Genomic DNA, 12,461 nt, shown 5'->3' with positions numbered 1-12,461 from the left:
CATACATTTTTGTTAAATTCTTTGTTATTTCTGATCTGCCGCCTTCAACTCCACTGCTCCATCCTTCTAGGAATTCAAGTGCCTAGTGGGCCACTTTTAGTATGCACAACTGGCACTGCGGGATGAACCGACACAACATAACTCCTCTGACAGGTACCCAGTTTTTTTTTTAAACTTTCAACAATGTCTCATCCATTCCAAAGCTTTATTGCTGCAGCCGCATAGTTTGATAGACTTGTGTGGAACTTTGTCAAATGCCATTTGTAAATCTAGCTACAGCAGATCGCCCACTTCAGTTAACATTCTCAAAATTGAGATTTCTCAGCCAGGAACTTATCCCTTTTGAAGCCACTCTAACTGCTGTTTAACTAGATTAGTGTCTTCACACCCCAATTAAATTAAGGAAGATACCAAGACCTGGGAATGTTGCTTCCTTCAGTACTTGTCACAAACTAAGATGGCCTATTTCCCCCTCCGTAACATTGCCCATCTCCACCCCTGCCTCAGCTCATCTGCTGCTGAAATCCTCAACAATGCCTTTGTTACCTCTGGAATAACACACTCCTAGTTGGCCTCCCACATTCTACCCTACGTAAACTAGAGGTGATCCAAACCTCAGCTGCCCATGTCCTAACTCACACCAAGTCCTGTTCACCCATCACCCCTGTGCTTGTTGACCTACATTGGCTCCCGGTTAACCAACGCCTCGATTATAAAATTCTCATCCTCGTTTTCAAATCCCTCCATGGCCTCGGCCCTCTATCTCTAATCTCCTCCAGCCCCACAACAACGCCCCCCCATCCCCCCACCCCGAGATATCGGCACTCTAATTCTGCCCTCTTCAGCATCCCTGATTATAAATCGCTCAATCACTGGTGGTTGTGCCTTCAGCTGCCAAGGCCCTAAGCTGTGAAATTCCCTCCCTAAACCTCTCGTCCTCTCTTTTCTCCTTTAAGACGCTCCTACCTCTTGGGCCAAGCTTTTGGTCACCTGCCCTAATTTCTCCTTATGTGGCTCGGTGTCAAATTTTTGTCTAATAACACTTCTGTGAAGTGCCTTGGACGCTTTACTGCGTTAAAGGTGCTACATAAATACAAGTTGTTGTCAGTTCCAATGTACAGATTATTATACCAAAGTTAAAATCATCCGACACATTTACCAAAACTTCGCTACAGCTTTTAAGATGTTGCTCTTTTACAGATTTCTCCAGTTAAAAGAAATCATATGACAAAGTAATTTTGTTTTATTGTAATACTGCAGTCAGATACAACAAACACAAATGCCTCAAAAATGTACTGGAGGTAGAGAAAGCTTTGCAAAAAAATGAACTGAAGAGATACCAGTGGGCAAGTCAGACCTCTTGCACACCAACATCAGCAACTGGGTTCCAGCAAATGATGCACAATAGCAGAGTTCCAGACAACACCATCCATGAAGGGGTTCAAAAGGCAAGAGAAACTGTGCAGGTAGTTTAATTACTGATGTTCTATGCAGACTCGCCAGGTTAATACAAAATATCTAAGTTAAACTGTAGCAGTTTGTGTTACTGGAATAAAGATGGTTGACTTGAGTGCCAACTGCTCCAGTGGTGATTTTCCAACCATAATCAGAGATATTAATTCCCATGCTTCGCATCTTGGATTGGTTATAATAAAAAACTGGACTCTTGAAAATAGCTTTTTTTTGGCTAATATCCATCTTTACAGGAATGGACTATAAACATGAAGCAGTCATGCTATGGAAAGAAGCTTAAAAGAAGACTTGCCTGTGCATGTACACTATATACAGGTTGTGGCTAAATTTAGTATTTACAATAGGACAGATGCAGCTAACTGAGGTTTCAGTTGGAGATGATTTGTAATTTTAAATAAAGACTAGAGGAATTGTTGCAGATACTTTCATAGGAAAAGGTGGATCATGAAGGATAATCTATTATACCCCACCAGATATAAAAAATCTTGAGAAACTGACCCCAAAACACAGTCAAAAGTAGGTTTCGTCTCCAGTGTCAGCTGCAGGTAGCACTCTCGCCTCTGAGTCAGAAGGCTGTCGGTTCAAGTCCCACTCCAGAGACTTGAGCACAAAAATCTAGGCTGACACTCCAGTGCAGTACTGAGGAAGTGCTGCACTGTCGGAAGTGCAGTCTTTCGATGAGACGTTAAACCGAGGCCCCGTCTGTTCTCTCAGGTGGACGTAAACAATGCCATGGCACTATTTCGAAGAAGTGCAGGGGAGTTATGCCCAGTGTCCTGGCCAATATTTATCCCTCAATCAACATAACAAAAACAGATTATCTGGTCATTATCACGTTGCTGTTCGTGGGAGCTTGCTGTGTGCAAACTGGCTGCCGTGTTTTCTACATTACAATAGTGACTGCACTCCAAAAGTACTTCATTGGCTGTAAAGCGCTTTGAGACGTCTGCTGGTCGTGAAAGGCGTTATATAAATGCAAGTCTTTCTTTTTTTGCTCTGATTTTTGAGGAGTCTGGGAGCATAACTAAGTGAATTCTGCAGTTGATGAAGGTCACACAAGTGGCTGGTGTTAAGCCTACTCAATTTTTTTTAATTTTTTTTTTTTAAACAAAACAATTGAGGACAGAAAGCTGCTCCTCTCCCCCAGGGTCATACACCATCCACACACAACCTGCATTCCAGACTTCTACCAATTCCATACCAAGCATCTTTGAGAATTACTCAAATATGAGTTTCTTCCTCCTATCTTTTGAGCAAGTGCCTGGCTTCCATTGCACACCTCCCACCCCCACTCACATCAACCCAACTGAGATCCAAACTTATTGGTGGAGTGGGTGGAGGGTGGTTAGGCAGGGAGAACTGATGGTGCACTAACAGTTTCTATTACAATGTTATTCACTGGTTGGGAACAATACAGAACATAACATGAGGTGCTGCCAAGTTACTGAGCACTCTTAAGAAAGAAGCATTTGTCCTGGGTAGCGAGGACAAAGATCCACAAAAACCAGCAAAACTTGGACCATGCAAATGTTCCATCACCACTTAGTTGAACCAACCTAGATTAACCCTATGCCTTGGGAGAATTGAATTTTAGAAATAGTAATCACTCATTTGGGCATTCGCCTGCTGCTTCAAAGATCCCAGCAACAAGCATATTTCTGATTCATGCTAATCAATTGTCAGTGAAGCGAGAGCTATAATTTTCAGTTGAACCAAAATCCAATAATGGCACGGCATTATTTTCAAATTGCATTTAACTGTAGATTTCTTGAAGATAACAAATGTTCCCTCTCAGTATGTCACTGATCAATAGGACAATCCAGATCAGTTAGGGTATTTAATCACCTAGATTGGCACAATCCTTGAGTAGACCCATTGGAAAGAGTAGGGATAAACGGGTCTTTTTCAGGATGGCAGGCTGTGACTAGTGGGGTACCGCAAGGATCAGTGCTTGGGCCCCAGCTATTCACAATCTGTATCAATGATTTGGATGAGGGGACTAAATGTAACATTTCCAAATTTGCTGATGACACAAAGTTAGGTAGCAGTGTCAGTTGCGAAGAGGATGTGAAGAGGCTTCAAGGGGATCTCGACAGGCTCAGTGAGTGGGCGGGAACATGGCAGAAGGAATATAATGCGGATAAATGTGAAGTTATCCACTTTGGTAGAAAAAACAGAAAGGCAGAGTATTTCCTAAATGGTGAAAGATTCGGGAATGCAGATGCTCAAAGGGACCTGGGTGTCCTTGTACATGAGTCACTGAAAGTGAATGTGCAGGTGCAGCAAGCCATTAGGAAGGCAAATGGTATGCTGGCCTTCATTACAAGAGGATTTGAGTACAGGAGTAAAGAAGTCTTACTCCAATTATATAGGGCCTTAGTGAGACCACACCTGGAGTACTGTGTACAATTTTGGTCTCCTTACCTAAGGAAGGATATACTTGCCATAGAGGGAGTGTAATGAAGGTTCACGAGATTGATTCCTGGGATGGCGGGACTGTTGTATGAGAAGAGATCGAGTAAGCTAGGCCTGTATTCTCTTGAATTCAGAAGAGAGGGGATCTCATTGAAGCATACAAAATTATTACAGGGCTTGATAGGATGGATGCTGGGAGAATGTTTCCCTTGGCTGGGGAGTCTACGACCAGGGGCCACAGCCTCAGGATAAAGGGTAGGCCATTCAGGACTGAGATGAGAAGAAATTTCTTCACAGAGGGTTGTGAATCTTTGGCATTCTCTACCCGAGGGCTGTGGAGGCTCAGTCATTGGGTATATTCAAAACAGAAGTCGATAGATTTCTGATGAGTAAGGGCATCAAGGGATTTGGCGATATGGCTGGTGAATGGAATTGAGGCAGAAGATCAGCCATGATCTCATTGAATGGTGGAGCAGGCTCGAAGGTCCGAGTGATCTACTCCTGCTCCTATTTCTTATGTTATGAAAGAGGGCACAACTTCAAAACAAATTAGCCAATACAGAGCCATAAAATATCAAAACACCATGCTACAGATTGCATGGTCTGGCATCGCCAGCCAACATCATGCCATCTCAGCGTCTTGTGGTTCTTCAATAAAAACTACTACCTCAAGATATGCCTTCTTTAAACTAACAAACCATTTCCTTTTGCATACAAAGTCAATTGATTACAATTTTAGGCACAAGTCAATTCTGAACAAACAAACAAATGAGGAATATTCTGTAAATTAATCTCATCTGAAAAGAAGTTATGAAAATTAGAAAGACGACAGCACATGGCTGTCTATAGGGGCAAATAACTCTTCAAACATTGGGCCATTTCAGTCCAGCTTCATTTGATTTTACTCATTGTTGACTATAAATATATAATATTTTATCACAGTACTTACTGTTTTATCTTTAAGATTTAACTGTCCAATTAATTTCCGATCATCAGCTGGGTCTACAAGTTCACCACCAATAAACAGTTCTACTTTCGTATGTGCACTGTTGGCTTTTATTCTACTGAGGATACAGCGTCTAACAGACCCAATGGTGTCATTTGTGTGAGACCAAATATCCAAATCTTCTACTTGACGTCCTTGATTTGGAAACCGTACAACAAGTGATACATGCTTTCCACGAAAAGCTCTGTAGAGAAGAGAAAATTCTTAGTTTCATGATCCCAACTACATAAAATGATGGAAATTTGCTCCTCTGAACGAAGCCTCAAATACGCAAGACATTACAATTAAATAACAAAGCAGTATTATCGCAAAATAGTTTTGCTCGAGTAAATACGGCTTCACTTCATAACAATTACAATGTGGTATTTTGCAAAGCTAACTCAAGTCCTTAAATTCCTTTTGATTCCGTTACGAAACTTAAACGAAGCAGGCAGAACCCATCTTTAGATCTTCTGATTATGCTACCACCTCCATCAATCTGGAAAGAAATTGCATTGGACTTCTTCACAACTACTGCCAATGGAACTAAATGACTGATCAACAGGAAGTACATTTCTGCATAGCTAACTGTTTAGAAACTGTTAAGTTATATGAACAGTCGAATGCTCGCAGATCCATGCAGAGGATATACAATTCTACACGTAAGTAAATGGGCCCTTAAAAATTCAATGAAAATGGAAAGTAAACCAACAGAGCATGTAATCCTGACACTGTTTTCAGCCACTGTTGTCACCAATACTGCTTTGTACATCATGGTGAAGTAATTATCAATTTACTCTCCAAAAGATATCCTATATCACTTACCTGCATGATTAGAATGAATTAATACTCATCAAGCACAGAATTTAATGTATCAAGTGTGATGGCCTCAACCAAAAACCCAAAGTGTGTTACAAAAAACAGTGGAAGAAAACTGCCCCTGAAAAAATTAACTAAAATAATTCAGTTTATCAGTAAACCAGGATAGAAGCCAAGTATATATTATTTTACCTTAAATTGAAAGCAATACTTTTAATGTACATACCTAGACATAGGTAGAATAGTCCGCTCCTCATGGTAGTCGCTGTCGCATTCATTTATGTACTCACGCAACACTGTCAATACACGTACCATCCGTATTGCCTCCTGCCTTGCACAATTAATACTGTCTTTGTCACCATCTAGTACACACAGCGTGTCATAGGAGGCCTTCAATCGATCAAAACATGACTGAATAAAGTCTTCATGAATCTCTACCTATTTGAGTGAATATTGGGAGCAGTTAGACATTGCAAACAGACGCGCACTTACAATTTACACGATCTTCAACTGGCTGAAACAGTAACCATTTTCTCCCCTCTACCATCCCCCTTTCTCCATCACTAAGCAGCTGAATATATATTTCGGTACATCAGTTGGCACTATCAGGAGATGGTAGCAACAAGCATTCCAAAGTATTGCATTGGTGTAGAAGTCCACCTGCGGTATTTTTTGCTTGGCAGGAAAATCTCTAGATAGGTCACACTAAAGCACAGGTGCACCTCCAGGTTTCTATAAAATCCTCAATGAAGTTGAGACGCATGCATTTAATTTTACAGTTAGTTCTCAACCAGAAAGTTGACACTGAGCTTGTCAGTTATTATACCTTCAATAGGACACTTTTCACTTAAAAATTTACATACGATTTGTATTTCATTGTACAAAGCAGAAAAGGTCCCTAGAGTTGCAAACATTAGAAACAACTTTTACTTTGATGCTCTTTATGCAATTTTTGATATCTACACATTTTTAAATACGAGTACTGCAAATCCCATTTCAGAACGTTAACGATCCTAAACAAGATTAGACAGATTAAGTTTAACATAGCATTACTTCGTTAATGCACAACACTGCCTGCTCACCTTGCATTAACATCTCCTACTTCATTGAAATGCTCAACCAAGATTGAGATTGCCAGCATAAATGAACTAGCACTTCAACTTGTCATAATACATTTTAATCCAGAGTCAAATCATATTTTCAGAGTGTGTGCACAATCTCCAGTTTGGAACACCTACCTGATTAACCTGCAATCTCGGGCCAAGGTTTGTGTATATTTCTTTTAGCAGGTCTATCGCTCTACTGGCAATGTCATCACTTCCTTGAATTACAACCTATTGAGGACAGGCAATGGAAAAGGCATTAAAAAATTGAAGCTAAAAACATGGAGTTTTTCTAACTTAAGTCCAACTTCAGAATTATATTCCATATATATATATATATCTCCTCAAATACTGTTATGAAATTCTTCCAATTTGTCACTCAGATTTGTCCTTTGGTGTCATCTTCTTAATTCTTTGACTGCAGTTCAACCATACAAATAAGCAAGCAGCCATCGAATGGAAGAGTACAGCAGGGGAAACCATTTGGGCACAGCTCAATGAAGAGTCTGGCACCACACAAGAATCTGGCCTTGCCCAGCCAGGTTTCACATCAGATTTTGCTTACTACTATTGTATTTCAGTCTCAAATTAAGAGGATACGTTCACCAATACTTGAAGAGCAAAACCAACCTAAAGTCACACCTGTTACAGCGATTTCATTCTCACTCAGCAGTATGGATGAAACCCATGTCCGATGTTCTGAACCATACTCAGCCTCTAGCAGCTGTAGGAGACACAACTTTACACTGAAGTGCATCAGATGTTGTGCAATGTTGGTGATAACGTGTCAGACTCAGCATGCTTAATTAGCCTAGAAACAACTTCGCTTTACAACAGAAACACTACTTTTGTCCTATGACTTAAACTAGCTGGTAACAAGTTGCAATAAATATCTGTCCAATAAATATCTCCACTCATGAGATGAGCCACAACTAGAAGTAATTTACAACTATTGTTTGTGACTTAACTAGTCAGACTCTAGGCATCTGAACATTTATGCATGCAAATGGAAAATTATGGCATAAGGAATTTGCTTCTTATCCTGAGGCAAGAAAGACTTTGGACTTCATTGGATATCAGGATATCCTGCACTGGAGAAATACTTTACATAGTGGATGGTGTCTCAGAGAGCAAAATCATTTGTAATCATCTTGAGCGGCATCATATAGCTGGGATTCACATGACTGCTTTCACTTTCCTCCAATCACTTATTTTTGAAAAATAGGCAGCAGCAGGAAAAGAAGCCAATCAAAGCGTGCCTTGCGTCAAATATGCAGACACTGTACAAGCCCCACTACTGGGGGGAAAACGCAATATAAGTTACCTTGATGGATCACTTTAAAATCCACTATCCACAATGTCTAGTGCTCACATCATACTTCTGAGCACACCAAGCTCACGAAGCTTCAACTGTTGGTCAGCAACGAAAGAAACAGCAATATCTACAAATTGGAAACATCCAAACTCGACTGCCAAGCATATTTACCAAACAAATATTTCTCCAACACGACACAATTAACTCATTTATTACTTTAAAAAAAAAAAATCACATTAACCATTTTATAAGCAGAAAAATACTACACGTGCTGGTATGTTTCTGAACAAATTAGACAACCAAACATAGCAAACTTACCTCGAGTTATGTAGCTAGGTTTTCTTCATTTCTATCACAGTAAGGAATCATTACATCTATTCCAGTTTCTAGAGAGTATTCTGTTCATACAATATGTTACTTTGTAATGGTACAAAGACTAGGGACTTGGAGGAGAGTTTATTCCAGGGGAGAATGCCGAAGAAAGTGGAGTTGGAGAGGAGTAGGGAAATGTGAGTGGGGAGGGATGCAGGGAAGTGGTCAGAGATGTTGGGGGGGGGGGGGGGGGGGGGGAGGTGGAGAAAAGAGACGGGGCACCAGACTGATTCCTGGGATGACAGGACTGTCGTATGAGGAGAGATTGGGTCGCCTGGGCCTGTATTCACTAGAGTTTAGAAGTATGAGAGGGGATCTCATTGAAACGTAGAAAATTCTGACAGGGCTAGACAGACTGGATGCAGGGAGGATGTTTCCCCTGGCTGGGGGGTCTAGAACGAGGGGTCACAGTCTCAGGGTACGGGGTAGGACATTTAGGACTGAGATGAGGAGAAATTTCTTCACTCAGATGGTGGTGAACTTGTGGAATTCTCTACCACAGAAGGCTGTGGATGCCAAGTCACTGAATATATTTAAGAAGGAGATAGATAGATTTCTAGACGCAAAAGGCGTCAAGGGGTATGGGGAGAGAACGGGAATATGGTATTGAGATAGAGGATCAGCCATGATAATATTGAATGACGGAGCAGGCTCGAAGGGCCGAATGGCCTACTCCTGCTCCTATTTTTCTATGTGAGATGGCAAGGTCAAAGGGGTGACCCTGAATATGGTTAGGAAAGTTTATACAAAGGGAATGGTTACCATTACTAGCACTGATGAACATTAGATTCACTGTAGAAAATTGAGCTCCTTTAGCAGTGACGATCTATAACACCTCTTCAGCAAAGAATGAAATGAGCAAGATGCCCTGACTCAAAACAGTGAGTAAAACTTACATCTTAGACCACTGTTTTATATAAGTATCTCAATAATAATTGAAAAATTGAGTTTGGCCACAAACCTGAGCTTAAAAGTTCTCATCACACTTCCTTGAATTAGAAAACGTAATTCAACACCAATCAAAATACTTATTATGGATTGCATAAATACTGTTCCAACTCAAAGGGAAAAAAGACAGTACAAATGCCAAGAATTTAGAATCATTCTAATTTTGTCCATAGGTGGTACTGGGATATTTGGAAAATACATTATCCAGGAATAATAGCTACCACTCAGCAGCTCAGTTAAAGGACACAATCTATGGTACAAGAAAATTACTTACAAATCCACTTATTCCACACACCTCTGAACACTCATTCAGGCCCTTACCAGCTTGGTCTCTCCAGTTACTCCTCTGGTACCTCCTTCTCCTTCAAACATCTCACCTTCAAAATCTTCATTCTCTACCTTAACTTTCTCATCTAAACGCAACTTGCCCTCTCTTCTGATTTCACTGCCCTTCTGTCCTCCCTTAACATTTCCGTCCATATAAACTCGCCTAACGATATGCACGGCCAACCCTTCAATCATGCATGGCCTCCCTACTTCCACAGTTTCAATCATAGATAAGCCCATCTCTGACCACTTCCTTGCAACCCTCACCACTCACTTTTCACTACCCTGTTCCAACTCCACTTTCCTCTGTATCCACCCTTAGAAGTTTGAGGCTGAAGGGCTGTGAGCCAATGCAGGTCAGGAAGGACAGGGTGATGTTGAGCAGGACTTGGTATACGATAAGCTACAAGCAGTAGAATTTTAGATGAACTGAAGTTTAGATGGTGAAGGAGGGTAGGCTGGTCAGGGGAGCATTTAAAGTAATCGAGTCTAGAGGTGATAAAAGCATGAACAAGGGTTTCAGCAGCAGATGGGCAGGCAAGCAAAGTTATGGAGGTAGATGTAGGCAGTCTTGGTGATGGAGAAGATATGATTCAACCGGAGTCTGTGGCCAGGGAGGGGTATGGAGTCAGTAGTAAAAATGAAAGCACACGAAATTGGAGGCAGCCTTGCGACAGGTTCAAAATTGGTTAGGAGGTAGGATGCAGAGTAGGGGAATAAAGGGTACGTACCAATGTTCCCTCGAATTTTTTTTGGGTGTGCAGCTTATTCAAATTCCTGCATATGCGTGGTTTTTCCTATTGTAAAGCCGGCAAGCAGCCTGCACGGGTGCTCCAGACAGCTGCATGGTCGTGCAGCTTAAAGAGAACATTGGTACGTACTAGTGTGCTTTGTGGGATGTGGCAACTGGTGCTCCCCAGGGAGCTGTATTTGGGCCTCGGCTTTTCACCATATTGATCAATGACTTAGATGAAGGAAGGGAGAGAGTTGTATATCTAAGTTTACAGTGACACTAAGTTGGGAGGCACAGTAAGTGCCGATGGGAGTAGGACATTACAAAGGGACAGACAGAGTAAGTGAGTTGGCCAAACTGTGGCAAATAGAGCTCAATGTGAGGAAGAGCAAGGTCATCCGCTTTGGATCCAAAGAAAGACAAACCAGAGTATTTTCTAAATGGTCAGAAACTAGAAACTGTGGAGAAGCAGAGATTTGGGTGTCCATGTACACAAATTACTGAAAACTAGTACACAGATACAAAAAGGAATTAAAAAGGCTCATCAAAAATCAAAATCAAATCAACTTTTATTGTCATTGTTAGTGCACAAGTGCAGTACAACGAAATGTAGGCTTGCGGCTCCCGAGAGTGTACATTTAGATTAAAGGGGCTGGAAAATATGTCTCAGTTGTATAAAGCCTTGGGTCAAACCCCATCTGAAGTACTGCGTTCAGTTCTGGGCACCTTACCACAGGAAGGACAAATTGGCCTTGGAGTGGTTGCAGTGGTCATTCACTAGAATGATACCAGGGCTTAAAGGTTTAAATTGAGGACAGGTTGCATAAACTTGGCTTGAGCATAGAAACTTGAGGGTTGGTCTAACCAAGGTGTTTAAAATTATATGGATTCAATAGGGTAGATGAAGAGAAACTATTTCATCTGGTGAGGAATCCAGCACAAGGTGGCATAATCTTAAAATCAGAGCCAGGCCATTCAAGAGTGAAATCAGGAAGAATGTCTTCATACAAAAGGATAGTAAAAATCTGGAACTCTTTCCCTCCCATCCCCCAAAAGGCTGGGTCAACTGAAATTTTCAAGTCTGAGATCAATAGATTTTTTGGTATCAAGGGATATGGAGCAACAGCAGGTAAGTGGGTCGAGGTTCTAATTAGCCATTAGCTAACAATGACTTAGCAGGTTCAAGGGGCTGAATGGCCTACTCCTGTTCCTATGTTCCAAAAGTAGAGTTTATCATGGGGTCAAATGATTTTGACTTGAATATTCAGCTGCAGAAAATTACTGCCGCTCCTGTGGGGGACTCCCGGGATCACGGTGCAGGAGGGGGAAGACACCCATCAGATCTCTAGCAATGGCATAAGAGTAGAACCAAGTGAGAGTTGTCCCACCGATCTGAACTACAGTAGAAGAGTTGGACAAGGCTGATGTGATCAACTGTGTTTAAGGCTGCAGGAAGGTGACCTGACTGGAGTATTCAAAATAGCAGAGATACAGGGCAGATCTGGGAAGACATCACATTCAAGAACCTTGGAGAGATAAAAACAAGGTTTCAGATGGGGCCCTTAGTTAGCAGAGGACAGAGGTGTCAAGGATTGATTATTTCTCTTTGGAACACCTCAATTGATTCTGCATCAATTGCTTTCTCTGGCAGTGCATTCCACATTCTCAATATTTGTTTTTGATTTTCTTTTCTTGCTTTGCCTATAACTAGCTTAATCTGAATTTTTCTACTATAGAGAGACACAGAACCCATCTACCCTGTCAATTCCTTTTTTTTTTATAAATGCATCTACTTCAATATACAGACCCTTCAAGGACTGCAATCCGCCATGCACACTATATTATCCATTTCAGGTCAGGCTCACAACCGGAGCCAGCAAACTTTTAAACTATTTTAAGGCTGTAGAACAAGAAGCTTCATTAATTATTTGTTGTAACTGTATCTGATAGATTACAACTGGGCATTAGATA

At 41.2% G+C, this 12,461-nt stretch overlaps 1 protein-coding gene across 1 annotated transcript in view; it reads right to left on the bottom strand.

Moving 5' to 3' along the window:
- The window catches only part of usp9 (ubiquitin specific peptidase 9), a 244,275-nt gene that overhangs the window by 119,612 nt on the left and 112,202 nt on the right, over positions 1-12,461 (bottom strand). Inside the window, exons 17-19 of the mRNA XM_086007397.1 lie at positions 6,931-7,026; positions 5,919-6,130; positions 4,838-5,078 (exon numbers count right to left, since the gene is read on the bottom strand). Of these exons, the coding sequence (XP_085863523.1) occupies positions 4,838-5,078; positions 5,919-6,130; positions 6,931-7,026 (549 nt within the window). The remainder of the gene's footprint in view (positions 1-4,837; positions 5,079-5,918; positions 6,131-6,930; positions 7,027-12,461) is intronic.

The sequence above is a fragment of the Somniosus microcephalus genome, chromosome 14 (assembly GCF_052327205.1).
Source record: "Somniosus microcephalus isolate GS21.2 chromosome 14, FLI_Smic_1.0, whole genome shotgun sequence".
Taxonomy (NCBI): domain Eukaryota; kingdom Metazoa; phylum Chordata; class Chondrichthyes; order Squaliformes; family Somniosidae; genus Somniosus; species Somniosus microcephalus.
Note: the sequence above shows the minus strand (reverse complement) of the source record. Positions and strands in the feature narration are given on the sequence as shown.